Below are 24,080 nucleotides of genomic sequence, written 5' to 3'. Positions count from 1 at the left end.
AACTCATGCTTGATGCCCTCATCCTCAAGGAAGCCTTCAATTTGAGAGTTCTTGAACTCTGTCCCATTGTCGCTTCTAATCTTTTTGATCCTTAAGTCGGACTCGTTTTGAGCCCGTCTCAAGAATCCCTTTAAAGTCTCTTGGGTTTGTGATTTTTCCTGCAAAAAGAACACCCAAGTGAAGCGAGAATAATCATCCACAATTATAAGACAATACTTACTCTCGCTGATGCTTATGTAAGCAATCCGACCGAATAGGTCCATGTGGAGTAGCTCAAGCGGCCTGTCGGTCGTCATGATGTTCTTGTGTGGATAATGAACACCAACTTGCTTTCCTACTTGACATGCGCTACAAACCCTGTCTTTCTCAAAATGAACATTGGTTAGTCCCAAAATGTGTTCTCCCTTTAGAAGCTTATGAAGATTCGTCATCCCAACATGGGCTAGTCGGCGGTGCCAGAGCCAACCCATGTTAGTCTTAGCAATTAAGCAAGTGTCGAGTTTAGCTCTATCAAAATCTACTAAGTATAGCTGACCCTCTAACACTCCCTTAAATGCTACTGAATCATCACTTCTTCTAAAGATAGTAACACCTATATCCGTAAAAAGAAAATTGTAGCCAATTTTGCATAATTGAGAAATAGAAAGCAAATTGTAATCTAAAGAATCTACAAGAAAAACATTGGAAATAGAATGGTCAGGAGATATAGCAATTTTACCAAGTCCTTTGACCAAACCTTGATTTCCATCCCCGAATGTGATAGCTCGTTGGGGATCATGGTTTCTCTCGTAGGAGGAGAACATCTTCTTCTCCCCTGTCATGTGGTTTGTGCACCCGCTATCGATGATCCAACTTGAGCCCCTGGATGCATAAACCTACAAAACAAGTTTAGGCCTTGTTCTTAGGTACCCAAACGGTCTTGGGTCCTTTCACATTAGAAACAAGCACCTTGGGTACGCAAACACAAGTCTTTGAGCCCTTGTGTTTGCCCCCAACATATTTGGCAACTATTTTGCCTGATTTGTTAGTGAGCACATATGAAGCATAAAAAGTCTTAAATGAAATGTTATGATCATTTGATGCAAAAGTGAAAGTCGCCTAGAGGGGGGGTGAATAGGGCGAATCTGAAATTTATAAACTTAAGCACAACTACAAGCTGGGTTAGCGTTAGAAATATGAACGAGTCCGAGAGATAGGGTGAAAAACAAATTGCATGCAAATAAAGAGTGAGACACAAGGATTTGTTTTACCGAGGTTCGGTTCTTGCAAACCTACTCCCCGTTGAGGTGGTCACAAAGACCGGGTCTCTTTCAACCCTTTCCCTCTCTCAAACGGTCACTTAGACCGAGTGAGCTTCTCTTCTCAATCAAACGGGACACAAAGTCCCCGCAATGACTACCACACAATTGGTGTCTCTTGCCTCGGTTACAATTGAGTTGATCACAAGAAAGAATGAGAAAAAGAAGCAATCCAAGCGCAAGAGTTCAAATGAACACAAGTCACTCTCTCACGAGTCACTATTTGATTTGGAATGAACTAAGGACTTGGGAGAGGATTTGATCTCTTTGGTGTGTCTTGTATTGAATGCTATAGCTCTTGTAAGGTGTGGGAAGTCAGAAAACTTGGATACAATGAATGGTGGGTGGTTGGGGGTATTTATAGCCCCAACCACCAAACTAGTCGTTTGGTGAAGGCTGCTGTCGCATGGCGCACCAGACAGTCCGGTGCGCCACCGGACACTGTCCGGTGCGCCTGCCACGTCACCTGGCCATTGGATTCCGACCATTGGAGCTTCTATCTTCTGGGCCACCGGACAGTCTGGTGGTGCACCGGACAGACACTGTTCAGTGTCTGGTGCGCCATCTGGCTCTGCTCTGACTCTGGCGCGCACTGTAGCGCATTTAATGCCTTCTGCAGAAGACCGTTGGCGCGAAGTAGTCGTTGCTCCGCTGGCACACCGGACAGTCCGGTGCGCCACCGAACACTGTCCGGTGCTACACCGGACAGTCCGGTGAATTATAGCGGAGCGGCCTCCAGAATTCCCGAAGGTGAGCAGTTCGGAGTTGAGGTCCCTGGTGCACCGAACATTGTCCGGTGGCACACCGGACAGTCCGGTGCGCCAGACCAGGGCACACTTCGGCTGACTTTTGCTCTTTATATTTGAATCCTTTTTTGGTCTTTTTATTGGTTTGCTGTGAACCCTTGGCACCTGTAGAACTCATAATCTAGAGCAAACTAGTTAGTCCAATTATTTGTGTTGGGTAATTCAACCACCAAAAAAAACTAGGAATAGGTGTAAGCCTATTTCCCTTTCAATCCCCCCTTTTTGGTGATTGATGCCAACACAAACCAAAGCAAATGTAGAAGTGCATAATTGAACTAGTTTGCATAATGTAAGTGCAAATGATACTAATAATTGAACCAATAAATTCTCATAAGATGCGCATGGATTGATTTCTTTATTTTTATCATTTTGGACCATGCTTGCATCACATGTTTTGTTTTTGCAAATTCTTTTGTAAGTTCTTTTCAAAATCCTTTTGCAAATAGTCAAAGGTAAATGAATAAGATTGAGAGAAGCATTTTCAAGATTTGAAATTTTCTCCCCCTGTTTCAAATGCTTTTCCTTTGACTAAACAAAACTCCCCCTTAATAAAATCCTCCTCTTAGTGTTCAAGAGGGTTTTAGATATTAGTTTTGAAAGGGTTGTACCAATTTGAAATTCTATCAAAAATAAGATACCGATTGAAAATCACCAATTGAAAAACCTTTCTTAACTCAAAATTTTGAAATTGGTGGTGGTGCGGTACTTTTGCTTTGGGCTAATACTTTCTCCCCCTTTGGCATGAATCGCCAAAAACGGATAGTTGAGTGAAATATAAGCCCTTTTACTTTCTCTTACTATGGTAGAAAACAGAAGAGTGAAGATTATACCAAAGTTGGACAGTTGTGTGGAGCGACGGCGAAGGGTGAGTAATTTGATGGAGTGAAGTGGAAGCCTTTATCTTCGCCGAAGACTCCAATTCCCTTTCAATCTATGACTTGGTTTGAAATACACTTGAAAACACATTAGTCATAGCATATAAGAGAGATATGATCAAAGGTATATTAATGAGCTATGTGTGCAAAACATTAAAAGAAATTCCGAAAATCAAGAATATTTAGCTCATGCCTAAGTTTGTTAAATGTTTGTTCATCTAGTGGCTTGGTAAAGATATCGGCTAATTGTTCTTTGGTGTTAATATATGCAATCTCGATATCCCCCTTTTGTTGGTGATCCCTTAGAAAATGATACCGAATGGCTATGTGTTTAGTGCGGCTATGTTCAACGAGATTATCTGCCATGCGGATTGCACTCTCATTATCACATAGAAGAGGAACTTTGGTTTATTTGTAACCATAGTCCCTAAGGGTTTGCCTCATCCAAAGCAATTGCGCGCAACAATGGCCTGCGGCAATATACTCGGCTTCGGCGGTAGAAAGAGCTACAGAATTTTGCTTCTTTGAAGCCCAAGACACCAGGGATCTTCCCAAGAACTGGCAAGTCCCCGATGTGCTCTTTCTATTAATTTTACACCCCGCCCAATCGACATCCGAATAACCAATTAGATCGAATGTGGATCCCCTAGGATACCAAAGCCCAAACTTAGGAGTATAAACTAAATATCTCAAGATTCGTTTTATGGCCCTAAGGTGAGCTTCCTTAGGATCAGCTTGGAATCTTGCACACATGCATATAGAAAGCATAATGTCCGGTCGAGATGCACATAAATAGAGTAAAGAACCTATCATCGATCGGTATACCTTTTGATCTACGGATTTACCTCCCGTGTCGAGGTCGAGATGCCCATTAGTTCCCATGGGTGTCTTGATGGGCTTGGCATCCTTCATCCCAAACTTGTTTAGAATGTCTTGAATATACTTCGTTTAGCTAATGAAGGTGCCCTCTTGGAGTTGCTTTACTTGAAATCCTAAGAAGTACTTCAACTCCCCCATCATAGACATCTCGAATTTTTGTGTCATGATCCTACTAAATTCCTCACATGTAGATTCGTTAGTAGACCCAAATATAATATCATCAACATAAATTTGGCATACAAACAAATCATTTTTAAGAGTTTTAGTAAATAAAGTAGGATCGGCTTTTCCGACTTTGAAGCCATTAGTGATAAGGAAATCTCTTAGGCATTCATACCATGCTCTTGGGGCTTGCTTGAGCCCATAAAGCGCCTTAGAGAGTTTATATACATAGTTAGGGTACTCAGTATCTTCAAAGCTGGGAGGTTGCTCAACATAGACATCTTCCTTGATTGGTCCATTGAGGAAGGCACTTTTCACGTCCATTTGGTAAAGCTTAAAGCCATGGTAAGTAGCATAGGCAAGTAGAATGTGAATTAACTCAAGCCTAGCTACGGGTGCATAGGTTTCACCGAAATCCAAACCTTCGACTTGTGAATATCCCTTAGCCACAAGTCGGGCTTTGTTCCTTGTCACCACACCATGCTCATCTTGCTTGTTGCGGAAGACCCACTTGGTTCCTACAACATTTTGATTAGGACGTGGAACTAAATGTCATACCTCATTCCTAGTGAAGTTGTCGAGCTCCTCTTGCATCGCCACCACCCAATCCGAATCTTGAAGTGCTTCCTCTACCTTGTGTGGCTCAATATAGGAAACAAAAGAGTAATGTTCACAAAAATGAGCAACACGAGATCGAGTAGTTACCCCCTTTTGAATATCGCCGAGGATGGTGTTCACGGGGTGATCTCGTTGGATTGCTTGGTGGACTCTTGGGTGTGGCAGTCTTGGAACTTGTTCATCTTCTTCATTTTGATCATGGGCATCTCCCCCTTGATCATTGCTCTCCTCTTGAGGTGGCTCATCTTCTTGATCTTCTCCTTCATCATCTTGAGCCTCATCCTCATCTTGAGTTGGTGGAGATGCTTGCATGGATGAAGATGGTTGATCTTGTGCTTGTGGAGGCTCTTCGGATTCCTTAGGACACACATACCCAATGGACATGTTCCTTAGTGCGACGCACGGAGCCTCTTCATCATCTAGCTCATCAAGATCAACTTGCTCTACTTGAGAGCCATTAGTCTCATCAAACGCAATGCCACAAGAAACTTCAACTAGTCCAAAGGACTTGTTAAAGACTCTATATGCTCTTGTGTTTGAATCATATCCTAGTAAAAAGCCTTCTACAGCCTTAGGAGCAAATTTGGATTTTCTACCTCTTTTAGCAAGAATAAAGCATTTTCTACCAAAGACTCTAAAATATGAAACATTGGGTTTTTTACCGGTTAGGAGTTCGTATGATGTCTTCTTGAGGATTCGGTGTAGATACAACCGGTTGATGGCGTAGCACGCGGTGTTGACCGCCTCGGCCCAAAACCGATCCGAAGTCTTGTACTCATCAAGCATGGTCCTTGCCATGTCCAATAGAGTTCTATTCTTCCTCTCCACTACACCATTTTGTTGTGGGGTGTAGGGAGAAGAGAACTCATGCTTGATGCCCTCCTCCTCAAGGAAGCCTTCGATTTGAGAGTTCTTGAACTCCGTTCTGTTATCGCTTCTAATCTTTTTGATCCTTAAACCGAACTCATTATGAGCCCGTCTCAAGAATCCTTTTAAGGTCTCTTGGGTATGAGATTTAACCTGCAAAAAGAACACCCAAGTGAAGCGAGAATAATCATCCACAATAACTAGACAGTACTTACTCCCATTGATGCTTATGTAAGCTATCGGGCCGAATAGGTCCATGTGTAGGAGCTCGAGTGGCCTGTCAGTCGTCATGATGTTCTTGTGTGGATGATGAACACCAACTTGCTTCCCTGCCTGACATGTGCTACAAATCCTGTCTTTCTCAAAATGAACATTTGTTAGTCCCAAAATGTGTTCTCCCTTTAGAAGCTTGTGAAGATTCTTCATTCCAACATGTGCTAGTCGGCGATGCCAGAGCCAGCCCATGTTAGTCTTAGCAATTAAGCAAGTGTCGAGTTCAGCTCTATCAAAATCTACTAAGTATAGCTGACCCTCTAACACTCCCTTAAATGCTACTGAATCATCACTTCTTCTAAAGACAGTAACACCTATATCCATAAAAAGACAGTTGTAACCCATTTTACATAATTGCGAAACTGAAAGCAAGTTATAATCTAAAGAATCTACAAGAAAAACATTGGAAATGGAATGGTCAGGTGATATAGCAATTTTACCCAAACCTTTGACCAAACCTTGATTCCCATCCCCGAATGTGATAGCTCGTTGGGGATCTTGGTTTTTCTCGTAGGAGGAGAACATCTTCTTCTCCCCTGTCATGTGGTTTGTGCACCCGCCATTGATGATCCAACTTGAGCCCCCAGATGCATAAACCTACAAAATAAATTTAGTTCTTGATTTTAGGTACCCAAACGGTTTTGGGTCCTTTGACATTAGATACAAGAACTTTGGGTACCCAAACACAAGTCTTTGACCCCTTGTGTTTGCCCCCAACATACTTGGCAACTACTTTGCCGGATTTGTTAGTCAAAATATAAGATGCATCAAAAGTTTTAAATGAGATGTTAGAATCATTTGATACAATAGGAGTTTTCTTTTTAGGCAATTTTGCACGGGTTGATTGCCTAGAGCTAGATGTCTCACCCTTATACATAAAAGCATGATTAGGGCCAGAGTGAGACTTCCTAGAGTGAATTCTCCTAATTTTGTGCTCGGGATAACCGGTAGGGTACAAAATGTAACCCTCATTATCTTGAGCCATGGAAGCCTTGCCCTTAACAAAGTTAGACAATCTTTTAGGAGGGGCATTAAGTTTGACATTGTCTCCCTTTTAGAAGCCAATACCATCCTTGATGCCAGGGCATCTCCCACTATAGAGCATGCTTCTAGCAAATTTAAAATTTTCATTTTCTAAGTCATGCTCATTAATTTTGGCATTAAGTTGAGCTATGTGATCATTTTGTTTCTTAATTAAAGCTAGGTGATCATGAATAGCATCAATATTAATGTCTCTACATCTAGTGCAAATGGAAACATGCTCAACGGTAGATGTAGAGGGTTTGCAAGATTTTAGTTCAACAATCTTAGCATGTAAAATGTCATTTTCATTTATAAGATTGGAAATGGTAACATTGCAAATATCTAAGTCTTTAGCCTTAGCAATTAATTTTTCATTCTCATTTCTAAGGCTAGCAAGAGAGACATTCAATTCTTCAATCTTAGCAAGTAAACTAACATTATCATCTCTAAGATTGGGAATTGAATCATCACAAACATTTGAATCAACCTTAGCAATTAATTTAGCATTCTCATTTCTAAGGTTGGCAATAATATCATGGCACGTGCTTAGCTCACTAGATAATTTTTCACATTTTTCTACTTCTAGAGCATAAGCATTCTTAACCTTAACCTGCTTCTTATTTTCCTTAATTAGGAAGTCCTCTTGAGTGTCCAAGAGTTCATACTTCTCATGAATAGCACTAATTAATTCATTCATTTTTTTCTTTTTGTTGCATGTTTAGGTTGGCAAAAAGGGTGCGCAAATTATCCTCCTCATCACTAGAATTATCCTCATCACTAGAGGTTGCATATTTAGTGGAGGATCTAGATTTTACCTTCTTCCTTTTGTCGTCCTTTGCCATGAGGCACTTGTGGCTGACGTTGCGGAAAAGGAGTCCTTTGGTGACGGCTATGTTGGCGGCGTCCTCGTCGGAGGAGGAGTCGGTGGAGCTCTCGTCGGAGTTCCACTTGCGGCACACATGGGCATCGCCACCCTTCTTCTTGTGGTACCTCTTCTTTTCTCTCCTCTTGCCCTTCTTGTCGTTATCCCTGTCACTGTCACTTGATAATGGACATTTTGCAATAAAGTGACCGGTCTTACCACACTTGTAGCACACTTTCTTGGAGCGGGATTTGTAGTCCTTCCTTCTCCTTTGCTTGAGGATTTGGCGGAAGCTCTTGATGATGAGCGCCATCTCCTCATTGTCGAGCTTGGAGGCATCAATGGGGAGTCTACTTGATGTAGACTCTTCCTTCTTTTCCTCTATCGCCTTGAATGCGACCGGTTGTGCCTCGGGCGTGGAGGAGGCATCTTGCTCGATGATTTTCTTTGAGCCTTTGATCATCAACTCAAAGCTCACAAATTTTCCTATTACTTCCTCGGGAGACATTAGTGTGTATCTCGGATCACCACGTATTAATTGAACTTGCGTAGGGTTGAGAAAAACGAGTGATCTAAGAATAACCTTGACCATTTGGTGCTCCCGAGGTTGCGCACTTGGTTCACCAAGGTCTTGAGCCGGTTGTACATCTCTTGTGGATCCTCCCCTTGGCGAAGCCTAAAGCGACCGAGCTCCCCCTCGATTGTCTCCCGCTTGGTGATATTGGTCACCTCGTCTCCTTCGTGCGCGGTCTTGAGCACGTCCCAAATCTCTTTGACGCTCTTCAACCCTTGCACCTTGTTATACTCCTCTCGACTTAGAGAGGTGAGGAGTATAGTGGTGGCTTGGGAGTTGAAGTGCACGATTTGGGCCACCTCGTCCTCATCATAACCTTCATCCCCTACGGATGGTACCTGTACACCAAACTCAACAACATCCCATATGCTTTTGTGGAGTGAGGTTAGGTGATATCTCATCATATCACTCCACCTAGAATAATCTTCACCGTCAAACGTTGGTGGTTTGCCTAATGGGACGGAAAGTAATGGAGTATGCTTAGGAATGCGAGGATAGCGTAGAAGGATCTTACTATACTTCTTGCGCTCTTAGCGCTTAGAAGTGACAGACGCGGCGTCGGATCCGGATGTAGAGGGCGAGGAAGAGTCGGTTTCGTAGTAGACCACTTTCTTCATTTTCTTCTTCTTTTCGCCACTCTTGTGTGATCGAATGCGTGAAGGGGATCCATCCTTCTTGTTGTTGGCGGACTCCCTCGATGGAGCCTTCCCGTGGCTTGTAGCGGTCTTCTCACCGCCGATCACCATCTTCTTGGCGTGATCTCCCGACATCACTTCGCGCGGTTAAGCTCTAATGAAGCATCGGGCTCTGATACTAATTGAAAGTCGCCTAGAGGGGGGTGAATAGGGCGAATCTGAAATTTATAAACTTAAGCACAACTACAAGCCGGGTTAGCGTTAGAAATATGAATGAGTCCGAGAGAGAGGGTGAAAAACAAATCGCATGCAAATAAAGAGTGAGACACAAGGATTTGTTTTATTGAGGTTCGGTTCTTGCAAACCTACTCCCCGTTGAGGTGGTCACAAAGACCGGGTCTCTTTCAACCCTTTCCCTCTCTCAAACGGTCACTTAGACCGAGTGAGCTTCTCTTCTCAATCAAACGGGACACAAAGTCCCCGCAAGGACTACCACACAATTGGTGTCTCTTGCCTCGGTTACAATTGAGTTGATCACAAGAAAGAATGAGAAAAAGAAGCAATCCAAGTGCAAGAGCTCAAATGAACATAAGTCACTCTCTCACAAGTCACTATTTGATTTGGAATGAACTAAGGACTTGGGAGAGGATTTGATCTCTTTGGTGTGTCTTGTATTGAATGCTATAGCTCTTGTAAGGTGTGGGAAGTCAGAAAACTTTGATACAATGAATGGTGGGTGCTTGGGGGTATTTATAGCCCCAACCACCAAACTAGCCGTTTGGTGAAGGCTGCTATCGCATGGCGCACCGGACAGTCCGGTGCGCCTGCCACGTCACCTGGCCGTTGGATTCTGACCGTTGGAGCTTCTGTCTTCTGGGCCACCGGACAGTCCGGTGGTGCACCGGACAGGCACTGTTCAGTGTCCGGTGCGCTATCTGGCTCTGCTCTAACTCTGGCGTGCACTGTAGCGCATTTAATGCCTTCTGCAGAAGACCGTTGGCACGAAGTAGCCGTTGCTCCGCTGGCACACCGGACAGTCCGGTGCGCCACCGGATAGTCCGGTGAATTATAGCGGAACGGCCTCCAGAATTCCCGAAGGTGACCAGTTTGGAGTTGAGGTCCCTGTTGCACCGGACACTGTCCGGTGCCACACCGGACAGTCCGGTGCGCCAGACAAGGGCACACTTCGGCTGACTTTTGCTCTTTATATTTGAATCCTTTTTCGGTCTTTTTATTGGTTTGCTATGAACCCTTGGCACCTGTAGAACTCATAATCTAGAGCAAACTAGTTAGTCCAATTATTTGTGTTGGGCAATTCAACCACCAAAATAAACTAGGAATAGGTGTAAGCCTATTTCCCTTTCAAATAGGAGTTTTCTTCTTAGGCATTTTAACATGTGTAGAACGACTAGAGCTAGAAGCCTCATTCTTGTAAATAAAAGCATGATGAGAATGAGTCTTCTTTGCATGAATTCTCCTAATCTTATCCTCAGGATAACCAGCAGGATACAAAATATAACCCTCGTTATCCTGAGGCATGGGAGCCTTGCCCTTAACAAAATTGAACAATCTTTTAGGAGGGGCATTAAGCTTGACATTGTCTCCCTGTTGGAAGCCAATGCCATCCTTAATGCCATGGCGTCTCCCACTATAAAGCATACTACGAGCAAATTTAAATTTTTCATTTTCTAGTTCATGCTCGGCAATTTTAGCATCTAGTTTTGCCATATGATCATTTTGTTGTTTAATCATAGCAAGGTGATCATGAATAGCATCTACATTAACATCTCTACATCTAGTGCAAATAGAAACATGATCAACCGTAGATGTAGATGGTTTGCAATCATTTAATTCAACAATCTTAGCATGTAAAATAGCATTCTCATTTCTAAGATTGGAGATAGATATGTTGTAATCATTTAATTCCTTAGCCTTAGCAATCAATTTATCATTCTCAAACTTAAGGCTAGCAAGAGATTCATTCAACATGTCAATCTTAGCAATTAAACTAGCATTATCATTTCTAAGATTAACAGTTGAATCATCACAAACATTTGATTTCTCAACCTTAGCAATTAATTTGGCATTTTCATTTCTAAGGTTAGAAATAGTGTCATGGCAAGTGCTTAGCTCACTAGTTAATTTTTCACATTTTTCTACCTCTAGAGCATAAGCATTTTTAACCTTAACATGCTTTTTGTTTTCTTTAATTAGGAAATCCTCTTGGCTATCTAAGAGTTCATCCTTATCATGTATAGCACTAATTAATTCATTTAATTTCTCTTTTTGTTGCATGTTTAGGTTGGCAAAAAGTGTAAATAAATCATCCTCATCATCACTAGAGCTAGCCTCATCACTAGATGTTGCATACTGAGTGGAGGATCTAGATTTTACCTTCTTCTTCTTGTCGTCCTTTGCCATGAGGCACTTGTGGCCGACGTTGGGGAAGAGAAGACCCTTGGTGATGGCGATGTTTGCGGTGTCCTTGTCGGAAGAGGAGTCGGTGGAGCTCTCCTCGGAGTCCCACTCCCGGCAAACATGGGCATCGCCGCCCTTCTTCTTGTAATACTTCTTCTTTTCTCTCCTCTTTCCCTTCTTGTCGTTATCCCTATCACTATCACTAGATAGAGGACATTTAGCGATAAAATGACCGGGCTTACCACATTTGTAGCAAACCTTCTTGGAGCGGGCCTTCCCCCTCCTTTGCTTGAGGATTTGGCGAAAGCTCTTGATGATGAGCGTCATTTCCTCGTTGTCGAGCTTGGAGGCGTCGATGGGGAGCCTACTTGATGTAGACTCTTCTTTCTCCTCCGTTGCTTTGAATGCAACGGGTTGCACATCGGGTGTGGAGGAGACGCCTTGCTCGATGATTTTCTTGGAGTCTTTGATCATCAATTCAAAGCTCACAAATTTTCCTATCACTTCCTCGGGAGACATTAGTTTGTATCTAGGATCACCACGAATTAATTGAACTTGAGTGGGATTAAGAAATACGAGTGATCTAAGAATAACCTTGACCATTTCATGGTCATCCCACTTGGTGCTCCCGAGGTTGCGCACTTGGTTCACCAAGGTCTTGAGCCGGTTGTACATGGCTTGTGGCTCCTCCCCTTGATGAAGCATGAACCGACCGAGCTCCCCCTCGATCGTTTCCCTCTTGGTGATCTTGGTCACCTCGTCTCCTTCGTGCGCGGTCTTGAGTACGTCCCAAATCTCTTTGGTGCTCTTCAACCCTTGCACCTTGTTATACTCCTCTCGACTTAGAGAGGCGAGGAGTATAGTGGTGGCTTGTGAGTTGAAGTGCCGGATTTGGGCTATCTCGTCCTAATCATAGCCTTCATCACCCACGGATGGTTCCTGCGCACCAAACTCAACAATGTCCCAAATATTAGCGTGGAGTGAGGTTAGATGGTGCCTCATTTTATCACTCCACATACAATAATCTTCACCGTAAAAAACCGGTGGTTTGCCGAGTGGGACGGAAAGTAAAGGGGTGCGTTTGGAAATGCGAGGATAGCGTAAGGGGATCTTACTAAACTTCTTGCACTCATGGCACTTAGAACTGACGGAAGGCGTGTCGGAGCCGGAGGTGGAGGGCGACGAAGAATCGGCCTCGTAGTAGACCACTTTCTCCATTTTCTTCTTCTTGTTGCCACTCCGGTGCGACTTAACGCGGGGAGGTGATTCCTCCCTCTTCTTGTTGGCGAACTCCCCCGATGGAGCCTTCCCGTGGCTTGTGGCGGGCTTCTCGCCGGTCACCACCATCTCCTTCTTGGCGTGAGCTCCCGACATCACTTCGAGCGGTTAGGCTCTTAATGAAGTACCAGACTCTGATACCAATTGAAAGTCATCTAGAGAGGGGGGTGAATAGGCAAATCTGAAATTTATAAAATTTAAGCACAACTACAAGCCGAGGTTAGCGTAAGAATTAAAGTCGGGTCCGAAAGAGAGGGTGAAACAAATCACAAGCAAATAAGAACGGATGACACGGTGATTTGTTTTACCGAGGTTCGGTTCTTGCAAACCTACTCCTCGTTGAGGTGGTCACAAAGATCGGGTCTCTTTCAACCCTTTCCCTCTCTCAAACGGTCACCTAGACCGAGTGAGCTTCTCTTCTCAATCAAACGGGACACTAAGTCCCCACAAGGACCACCACACAATTGGTGTCTCTTGCTTTGATTACAATTGAGTTGGAATCAAGAATATAGGAAGAAGAAAAACAATCCAAGTGCAAGAGCTCAATAGAACACAAATGTCTCTCTCTCTAGTCACTAATTTGGTTGGAGTGATTCCGGACTTGGGAGAGGATTTGATCTCTTTGATTTTGTCTTGGAATGAAGTCTATAGCTCTTGTATGAGGTTTGATGGCTGAAAACTTGGATGCATTGAAGTGTGGTGGTTGGGGGTATTTATAGCCCCAACCGCCAAAGTGACCGTTGGTGGAGGCTGCTGTCGTATGGCGCACCGGACAGTCCGGTGCGCCACCGGACACTGTCTGGTGCGCTAGCCACATCACCCGGCCATTGGGTTCTGACCGTTGGAGCTCTGACAAGTGGAGCCACCGGACAGTCCGGTGGTGCACCGGACAGTCACTGTTCACTGTCTGGTGCGCCTTCTGACGCCTGCTCTGACTTCTGCGCGCGCAGTGAACACTGTTCACTGTTCCTGTACCATTGCAGACGACCGTTGGCGCTTGGAGTCGTTGCTCTGCTTGGTACACCGGACAGTCCGGTGAATTATAGCTGAGCGGCCTCCCCAAATTCCCGAAGGTGGCAAGTTCGGAGCGAAACTCCCTGGTACACCGGACACTGTCCGGTGCGCCAGACCAGGGCTGCCTTTGGGTTGTCTTTTGCTCTCTTTATTTGAACCCTTTCTTGGTCTTTTTATTGGTTTGTTGTGAACCTTTGGCACCTGTAAAACTTATAATATAGAGCAAACTAGTTAGTCCAATTATTTGTGTTGGGCAATTCAACCACCAAAATCAATTAGGAAAAGGTGTAAGCCTATTTCCCTTTCAATCTCCCCCTTTTTGGTGATTGATGCCAACACAAACCAAAGCAAATATATAAGTGCATAATTGAACTAGTTTGCATAATGTAAGTGCAAAGGTTACTTATAATTAAACCAATATACATTTCATAAGATATGCATGGATGCTTTCTTCATATTTAAAATTTTGGACCACGCTTGCACCACTTGTTTTGTTTTTGCAAATTCTTTTGTAAATTCTTTTCAAAGTCTTTTTGCAAATAGTCAAAGGTAAATAAATAAGATTTTGAGAAGCATTTTCAAGATTTGAAATTTTCTCCCCCTGTTTTAAATTCTTTTCCTTTGACTAAACAAAACTCCCCCGCAATCAAATACTCCCCTTAGTTTTCAAGACGGTTTTAGATATTAATTTTGAAAGGGGTCATACCAATTTGAAATTATATCAAAATAATATACCAATTTGAAAACACTTCTTTAAATACAAATTGAAAGACTACATTTTTGCAATTGGTGGTGGTGCGGTCCTTTTGCTTTGGGTTAATACTTTCTCCCCCTTTGGCATGAATCGCCAAAAACAGATACTTGTGAGTGAAATATAAGCCCTTCTTAACTACTTTCTCCCCCTATGGTAAATAATATATGAGTGAAGATTATACCAAATTGGAGAGCGGTGTGGAGCGACGGTGAAGGATGAATAATTCAATGGAGTGGAGTGGAAGCCTTGTCTTCGCCGAAGACTCCAATTCCCTTTCAATATATGACTTAGCATGAAATGCACTTGAAACAACATTAGTCATAGCACATGAAAGAGATATGATCAAAGGTATATAAATGAGCTATTTGTGCAAAATATCAATCAAATTTCCTATAATCAAGAATATTTAGCTCATGCCTAAGTTTGGTAAAAGTTTGCTCATCTAATGGCTTGGTAAAGATATCAGCTAATTGTTCTTTGGTGTTAATATAAGCAATCTCGATATCACCCTTTTGTTGGTGATCCCGCAAAAAGTGATACCGAATGGCTATGTGTTTAGTGCGGCTGTGCTCAACGGGATTATCCGCCATACGGGTTGCACTCTCATTATCACATAGAAGAGGAACTTTGGTTAATTTGTAAACATAGTCCCTAAGGATTTGCCTCATCCAAAGCAATTGCGCGCAACAATGGCCTGCGGCAATATACTCGGCTTCGGCGGTAGAAAGAGCTACAGAATTTTGCTTCTTAGAAGCCCAAGACATCAGAGATCTTCCCAAGAACTGGCAAGTCCCTGATGTGCTCTTTCTATCAATCTTACACCCTGCCCAATCAGCATCTGAATAACCAATTAAATCGATTGTGGATCCCCTGGGGTACCAAAGGCCAAACTTAGGAGTGCAAACTAAATATCTCAAGATTCATTTTACGGCCCTAAGGTGAACTTCCTTAGGATCGGCTTGGAATCTTGCACACATGCATACGGAAAGCATAATATCCGGTCGAGATGCACATAAATAGAGTAAAGAGCCTATTATCGACCGATATACCTTTTGATCTACGGATTTACCTCCCGTGTCAATGTCGAGATGCCCATTGGTTCCCATGGGTGTCTTGATGGGCTTGGCATTCTTCATCCCAAACTTGGTGAGTATGTCTTGAATATACTTCGTTTGGCTAAGGAAGGTGCCCTCTTGGAGTTGCTTCACTTGAAATCCTAAGAAATACTTCAACTCCCCCATCATAGACATCTCGAATTTTTTAATCATGATCCTACTAAATTCTTCACAAGTAGATTTGTTAGTAGACCCAAATATGATATCATCAACATAAATTTGGCATACAAACAAATCATTTGCAATAGTTTTAGTGAATAGAATAGGATCGGCTTTTCCGGCTTTGAAGCCATTAGCGATAAGAAAATCTCTTAGGCATTCATACCATGCTCTTAGGGCTTGCTTGAGCCCATAAAGCGCCTTAGAGAGTTTGTAGACATGGTTAGGATACTCACTATCTTCAAAGCCGGGAGGTTGCTCAACATAGACCTCCTCCTTGATTGGTCCATTGAGGAAGGCACTCTTCACGTCCATTTGATAAAGCTTGAAGCCATGGTAAGTAGCATAGGCAAGTAATATACGGATTGACTCAAGCCTAGCTACGGGTGTATAGGTTTCACCGAAATCCAAACCTTCAACTTGTGAATATCCCTTGGCCATAAGTCGGGCTTTGTTCCTTGTCACCACACCATGCTCATCTTGTTTGTTGCGGAAGACCCACTTGATTCCTACAACATTTTGGTTAGGACGTGGAACTAAATGCCATACCTCATTCCTCGTGAAGTTGTTGAGCTCCTCTTGCATCACCAACACCCAATCTGAATCCCTTAATGCATCTTCTACCCTATATGGCTCAATAGAAGACACAAAGTTGTAATGTTCACAAAAGTGAGCAACACGAGATCGAGTGGTCACCCCCTTTTGAATATCGCCGAGGATGGTGTTCACGGGGTGATATCGTTGTATTTCTTGGTGGACTCTTGGGTGTGGCGGTCTTGGATCCTCATCATCTTCCTTGTCTTGATCATGGGCATCTCCCCCTTGATCATTGTCCTCCTCTTGAGGTGGCTCATCTTCTTGATCCTCATCTTCATCATCTTGAGCTTGATCCTTATCTTGGGTTGGTGGAGATGCTTGTATGGAGGAAGATGGTTGATCTTGTGCTTGTGGAGGCTCTTCGGATTCCATAGTACACACATCCCCAATGGACATGTTCCTTAGCGCGACGCACGGAGCCTCTTCATCATCTAGCTCATCAAGATCAACTTGCTCTACTTGAGAGCCGTTAGTCTCATCAAACACAATGTCACAAGAAACTTCAACTAGTCCAGTGGACTTGTTAAAGACTCTATATGCCCTTATGTTTGAATAATATCCTAGTAAAAAGCCTTCTACGGCCTTAGGAGCAAATTTAGATTTTCTACCTCTTTTAACAAGAATAAAGCATCTGCTACCAAAGACTCTAAAATATGAAACATTGGGCTTTTTACCAGTTAGGAGTTCATACGATGTCTTCTTGAGGATTCGGTGGAGGTAGAGGTGGTTGATGGCGTAGCAAGCGGTGTTGATTGCTTCCGCCCAAAACCGGTCTGAAGACTTGTACTCATCAAGCATGGTCCTCGCCATGTCAAGTAGAGTTCTATTTTTCCTCTCCACTACACCATTTTGTTGTGGCATGTAGGGAGAAGAGAACTCATGCTTGATGCCCTCATCCTCAAGGAAGCCTTCAATTTGAGAGTTCTTGAACTCCGTCCCGTTGTCGCTTCTAATCTTTTTGATCCTTAAGCCGAACTCGTTTTGAGCCGGTTGTACATGGCTTGTGGCTCCTCCCCTTGATGAAGCATGAACCGACCGAGCTCCCCCTCGACCGTTTCCCTCTTGGTGATCTTGGTCACCTCGTCTCCTTCGTGCGCGGTCTTGAGTACGTCCCAAATCTCTTTGGCGCTCTTCAACCCTTGCACCTTGTTATACTCCTCTCGACTTAGAGAGGCGAGGAGTATAGTGGTGGCTTGTGAGTTGACGTGCCGGATTCGGGCTACCTCGTCTGAATCATAGCCTTCATCACCCACGGATGGTTCCTGCGCACCAAACTCAACAATGTCCCAAATACTAGCGTGGAGTGAGGTTAGATGGTGCCTCATTTTATCACTCCACATACAATAATCTTCACCGTCAAAAACCGGTAGTTTGCCTAGTGGGACGGAAAGTAAAGGGGTGCGTTTGTAAATGCGAGGATAGCGTAAGGGGATCTTACTAAACTTCTTGCGCTCATGGCGCTTAGAAGTGACGGTAGGCGTGTCGGAGCCGGAGGTGGAGGGCGACGAAGAATCGGTCTCGTAGTAGACCACTTTCTTCATTTTGTTCTTCTTGTCGCCACTCCGGTGCGACTTAACGCGGGGAGGTGATTCCTACCTCTTCTTGTTGGCGCACTCCCCCGATGGAGCCTTCCCGTGGCTTGTGGCGGGCTTCTCGCCGGTCACCACCATCTCCTTCTGGGCGTGAGCTCCCGACATCACTTTGAGCGGTTAGGCTCTTATTGAAGTATCGGGCTCTGATACCAATTGAAAGTCGCCTAGAGGGGGGGGTGAATAGGCAAATCTGAAATTTATAAAATTTAAGCACAACTACAAGCAGGGGTTAGCGTTAGAATTAAAGTCGGATCCGAAAGAGAAGGTGAAACAAATCACAAGCAAATAAGAACGGATGACACGGTGATTTGTTTTACCGAGGTTCGGTTCTTGCAAACCTACTCCCGTTGAGGTGGTCACAAAGACCGGGTCTCTTTCAACCCTTTCCCTCTCTCAAACGGTCACCTAGACCGAGTGAGCTTCTCTTCTCAATTAAACAGGACACTAAGTCCCCGCAAGGACCACCACACAATTGGTGTCTCTTGCTTTGATTACAATTGAGTTGGAATCAAGAATAGAGGAAGAAGAAAAGCAATCCAAGCGCAAGAGCTCAATAGAACACAAATGTCTCTCTCTTTAGTCACTAATTTGGTTGGAGTGATTCCAGACTTGGGAGAGGATTTGATCTCTTTGATTGTGTCTTGGAATGAAGTCTATAGCTCTTGTATGAGGTTTGATGGCTGAAAACTTGGATGCATTGAAGTGTGGTGGTTGGGGGTATTTATAGCCCCAACCACCAAAGTGACCGTTGGTGGAGGCTGCTGTCGTATGGCGCACCGGACAGTCCGGTGCGCCACCGGACACTGTCTGGTGCGGCAGCCACGTCACTCTGCCGTTGGGTTCTGACCGTTGGAGCTCTGACAAGTGGGGCCATCGGACAGTCCGGTGGTGCACCGGACAGTCACTGTTCACTGTCCGGTGCGCCTTCTGACGCCTGCTCTGACTTCTGCGCGCGCAGTGAACACTGTTCATTGTTCCTGTACCGTTGCAGATGACCGTTGGCGCTTGGAGCCGTTGCTCTGCTTGGTACACCGGACATTCCGGTGCTACACGGGACAGTCCGATGAATTATAGCGGAGCGGCCTCCCCAAATTCCCGAAGGTGGCAAGTTCGGAGCGGAACTCCCTGGTGTACCGGACACTGTCCGGTGCGCCAGACCAGGGCTACCTTTGGGTTGTCTTTTGCTCTCTTTATTTGAACCCTTTCTTGGTCTTTTTATTGGTTTGTTGTGAACCTTTGGCACCTGTAAAACTTATAATCTAGAGCAAACTAGTTAGTCCAATTATTTGTGTTGGGCAATTCAACCACCAAAATCAATTAGGAAAAGGTGTAAGCCTATTTCCCTTTCAGTTACCTAGTTAAAAAAAGGAAACAGTTTCGACCCCTCAGACTTGCTCTATGGATAGAACTTATAGAGATGTTTCGGCATCGGGGTAAGGTACTCCTCCAGTCATAGCTAGATGGTTGCCCTTGGGTCGGCGCATTCTCATTACCTCGAGGGTCCTTCCCAGCTGGGGAAGAGTTGCGGAGCCCTTCTTGGTTTGGTACTTGTCGTAGGGCTAGATCCCGACCCTGGATCCCCATCTGCATTTGACACGGGAGCCCTTGCCTTTGACTATGGTCACTCCTGCATGTTCCTGTCGTCAGCTTGGACCCGTGGGGGTCCAGAAGGGTTTCCGGAGGAAGGCATGCTTCAGCTCCGTAGACTGGGGAGCATGGGGTCCCCCTGGGGTCCGTCTAGTTGTCTTCACCAGAGTAGGAACCTCCGACGAAGACATCCTTCAGGTCCCCCTCAAGCGACTGATACCCGAGGTCCCGCTCAGCCGCGACCACCTCGCCATCGTCCACCTTTTCTTTGCCAGGTCGGCGGCGAGGTGGAGAGCCATCTTTGGAAGACTGCTTGCGCCGCTCACTGACGTGTTTCGCGAGGTCAATGATCTCGCGACACTCCGCGGCGCTGTGACGACCGTTGGGGTGCACAGGGCATGAGCCGCTGTTACCCCTCTGCGACCGTGGGCGTTTGTTGCGGTCGCCCTGGCCTCCGGTGGTGGCTGCGACCACCAGAGCGGTGGACCGTGGCTTCTGGTAGTCGCGGTCCTTCTTCTTTTTCTTTTTTCCATCCCGGGGGATGGCACCCGAGCTACCCGGCTGGGCAGCTCCGGTTTGTGGGGCTGAGTGCCATGCACGGCCCTCAGCGGCTCTGGCGCATTTATCGGCCATAGCAAAGAGTGTGGGGACAGTTTCCACGTCATGTGTGGCCAACTTCTCCAACATTTTCTCATCACGTACTCCCTATATGAAGGATGTGATGATGAAAGCATCAGAAATACGAGGTATAGTACCTCGCACCTTGGTGAAGCGGGAGATGAACTTCCGGAGGGTTTCCCCGGGCTCCTGCCTCACCGCATTGAGGTGGGCCTCCACACCGTGCTGTTGGTAAGCACTGGCGAAGTTCGCAACGAACCGTGCGCAGAGCTCCTCCTAGGAGTAGACTGACCTCGGGGTAAGGTTCATGAGCCAGGTCTGGGCAGGTACAGACAAGGCTACATGGAAATATGTCGCCATCACAGTGGTGTTTCCACCTGCTGTCGTGATGGTGGTGACGTACACCTGCAGGAACTCCGACGGGTTCGATATTCCATCGTACTTTTCCTGCAGGTGTGGTCGGAACTTGGGTGGCCATGACGCCGCGTAGAGATGATCCGCAAGAGCGGTGCAGCCCACACCGGCCAAGGGGACACCCGTTTGGGACCGGGTGCCCATCGGTGTCTGCGGTGCAACCACAGAGAAATCTTGATCGAGGTTGCGACCATCGATGTTTTGGCGGCACTCGCGCGCCATTTCCAAAGAGACCCGGGCATCCTCTCCCGCATGCCTGCGGTTGAGTTCTGCCCCGAGGTCGTTGGTCTGTGCACCCCTTACTGAGGGCGAGCGCACAGATGCTGACGCCTCGTGTTGGCGTCGGGATGACCGCGTCCTCGACCTGGTCGAGGTAGAATGTGCCATACCGAGTAGTCGGTCGACGTCGTCCCGCCATTGCTTCATGGCCCCCGGTGAGTCCATAGAGCTTGGAGGGTGCCGCAACAACTCCCTGGCTGCCGACAGTGCCCCCGGAGACGCCCTCGATGGAGTCCGGGACATTTGTGCAGCCGTGTGCTGCCGTGCGGCGTGCATCGCAGCAGTGCCTGGCACTGGGAGATTGGGAACCTGCGGTGTGGAGGAAGCAACTTCTCCCTCCACCGCAAAATCTACCGAAGTCTCGGTGTGGTGCACAATGATCTGCACCATCATGCTTGGGCAAGGAAACAAGCAAAAACCTAATGCCTAGCCCCCTACCTGGCGCGCCAAATGTCGAAGAGCAAATCTCCGGCCGGGTGGTGGAGTGCACCCACCCTAAATCCTAAGATGAAGATGGGCCTAGGCATTTCGCTTATTAGTTGGGAAAACGGGAAGAACACAAGAACACACAAGGGTTTAAAGTGGTTCGGGTCGCCGGAGCATAACACCCTACTCCACTGTGTGATGTATTGCTTGTGAGCTTGTATGAGCTTGTGAGTCTAAGATTGAATCTCCTTGTAACGTCTCATGCCTCCCCTTTTATAGCTGAAGGGGGGCATGCACAAAGGTACTGGGCCTCGACATGTGGGCCCAGGGACAAAGAATATAGCACTTGGGGTTGCAAATGTTTGCTGCTGGGGCCATCTTCTTGTGCCCTGACACCCGAGATCTCCGTATCATCGGCGTGCAGGGGAAGCTTCTTGTAGAAGGGATGATGAGTACATTGCGCCGCTCGGCACAGGCGCACTGTTCGTCAACAGACCGGTTAGGCACGTCGTCTGCTGGATGTCCTTGACGCCGTCTGCCAGTGGATTGGACAGGACGCATTAAATGCTGAGAGGGCACGTCGCCCGTCAGCATGGTGGCAGGCGGCGCGTCATCTCCTCAATAAATGCAGAGGCTGCACGGCTTTATGGGTCTTACGTCAGGCTCGGCCCGTTGGCTTATGTCACGGGCCACAAGCCACTCGGCAGCAGCGGGTCTCCGCCTGAGCGTGAAGCATAGGGCAAGGCCTGGACACGTGCCGACACCGGACCCCTACTCATGTCGGGATCCTCCTCGTCCCGAGACCTTGCCAAGGCCCAGACTTTACTCGGAGGGACCTGGGGCTTACCGGCATGCCCTTCTGGGAGCTCCGGACCCGTGCGTACAGGGGTCCGGTGTCCCTCTGCGGAGGTCCGGACCCGTCGATGCACGGTGGGATGTATTATCTTTACTTGTCATATGGTGCCCCTAGACCTGCCCATGTGGTGGGGTCGGGCGCCGCTCTCCGTGTGACCTGGAGATGTCGTACTGGTGGAGCGCCTTCATACTGTAGAAGAGGGTACCCCTGATTTAGAGTACCGACAGTCATCTTCTACGGAAACGGAAGGAAACATTCTGCGTGTGTTTATCTCAATCTGACTGCAATTAAAATGAACCAATGATTTACAAAGTCGTTTGAATCTATACAACATTTTTCTCTTTGTTCACTAGAACCTAACAGTTAGCCGCTGAAAATCAGCTATTGTTTAGATCATCAGCTAATGTCTTATCTACCACCCAACCAATACTTAGCTATTAGCCAGCCGGTTTCTCTCATCAGCTCGAATGGCACAGAACTAAATGCCAGAAAAGGCCCTCTTCAGCCTCTCGATCGGGCGGTCTTTTCGTCGATCCAGAAGCCATAACTGCTAACATGCATGTTCACCAGTCATCAGATCGATCTTCCATTAATTTCTTCGTCAAACTCTTCTCGAGAAGGCATTGCATGAACAAGATCAGCCGAGCGCCTTCAGAGAAAAGGAGACGAGCACTAGCAAGAGCCACGGCTGCATGCATCTTTTGCTGCTCGCGGACGAGGTTGTCGTCGCCGGCCAACGAGAACCTCCGCCGCCGTAGTTGTAGATCGGCGGTTTGTAACCGCCATTGTTGCTGTAAATCGGCGGCGCACCGGCACTGCCATCGCCGGTGCTCTGGCCATCCATCTGAGCTCCGAGAAACATCGCATCCGACTTCTTTATCCTGAAGGGACAAGTGATGGGTGATGAGAACAAGCAGTCAAGCAGCAAGCAAATACATGCGTGATGACGTGCTGTCGACCCGTCGTACGTTGTAACAAGTCGGTTTATATAATAAATAAATTATACCCGGAGGTCGGGAGGCAGAAGGCGATGGTGTAGTCCAAGGCCTTGCAGGTGAAGGTGCTGGTGCTGTCGTCGTAGGCGTAGCTGTACGCGCGCGGGCAAGCCGACTTGAAGATGGACGAGTACACCGTCGGGTGGCACGCGTCCGGCGTCCCGTACGCGCCGCTGCAGCAGTACCTGTCCTGCCCGAACGCCTCGCACGCGCTCCGGCAAGCGATGGCGCCGCCGCCGCAGTCCACCTGCAGCTCCGTCGGGCACGCTGCCGAAACGAAAGCCACGTACGGTCAGTCGGCCGGTAAAGGCTGTCTTTGGAGTAGAGTAGGGAGTAGGGACCCGACAGCTAGCGGCACTGCACTCACAGCGGTTCAGGTCGGCCATGCATCCGGTGGCGTTGCACGCGCCCTGGCGCGCCCGCGGGATCGCGACGACCGGGAGGTTGTAGCCGTCGACGAGGCTCACGTCGTAGAAGTCCAGCTGGCCGCCGCCCTGCCCCAGGGTGACCTCGAACAGCGTGGCCGGCGGCGTGGCGCCGGACCCGCGGCACTCCACCCGCCCGCCGCAGTCGCCCGTCTGGCACACGCCCGCGCCTTCCGCGTCGAACACGCACCCTGTCCGCGCCCATATCCGCCCCGACCACCCCGCCGGCGCCGCGAGCTGGGCCGTCTGCCCAGGCTCCAGCTTGAACCCCGTCGTGGAAAGCTGCGACGTGCCGGCCCCGGCGAGCGTCCCCGGCCATATCGGGTGGGGGCAGTAGTTGGAGATAGTGAACGTCATGGCCACCGAGACGTGGTGCCACTGCACGAGCACCAGAGCAAGCAGGCACAGCCGGCGAGCTCTCGGTTCTCCCATGCTACTGATTTGGGTGTGGCAAATCTGCCAACCGATGTGAATCCGAGGGAGAAAGGGGAATGCATTGGGGGCATCCTTGAGAGATTTAAAGCTCGAGGCACGCGACTGGTGGCGAGGGAAGCAAGCCAGGTGCTACCAAGACAGTGGCTTTTCTTGGTGAGCTTGGTTTAGCATGTCGCGTGGATATATGCGGTGGCCTGGGGAAGAAGAAATACCTTTTGGGATGCGATAAGCTGACGATGTTAACGT

General features: G+C 46.9%; 1 protein-coding gene across 1 annotated transcript; it reads right to left on the bottom strand.

The window, feature by feature from the left end:
* Positions 1 to 22,241: 22,241 nt before the first annotated feature.
* LOC103647557 (pathogenesis-related thaumatin-like protein 3.5) lies at positions 22,242 to 23,875 on the bottom strand. Its single transcript, XM_008672076.4, has 3 exons — positions 23,342 to 23,875; positions 22,986 to 23,241; positions 22,242 to 22,860 (listed from the first exon to the last, which is right to left on the bottom strand). Exons 1-3 carry the CDS (start codon positions 23,829 to 23,831, stop codon positions 22,617 to 22,619), a joined length of 990 nt encoding a protein of 329 aa, XP_008670298.1. The 5' UTR covers positions 23,832 to 23,875; the 3' UTR covers positions 22,242 to 22,616.
* Between the last annotated feature and the right edge of the window lie 205 nt (positions 23,876 to 24,080).

The sequence above is a fragment of the Zea mays genome, chromosome 2 (genome assembly GCF_902167145.1).
Source record: "Zea mays cultivar B73 chromosome 2, Zm-B73-REFERENCE-NAM-5.0, whole genome shotgun sequence".
Classification (NCBI taxonomy): domain Eukaryota; kingdom Viridiplantae; phylum Streptophyta; class Magnoliopsida; order Poales; family Poaceae; genus Zea; species Zea mays.
The sequence above is the reverse complement of the archived record's forward strand: the minus strand, read 5'-3'. Positions and strand labels throughout refer to the sequence as shown.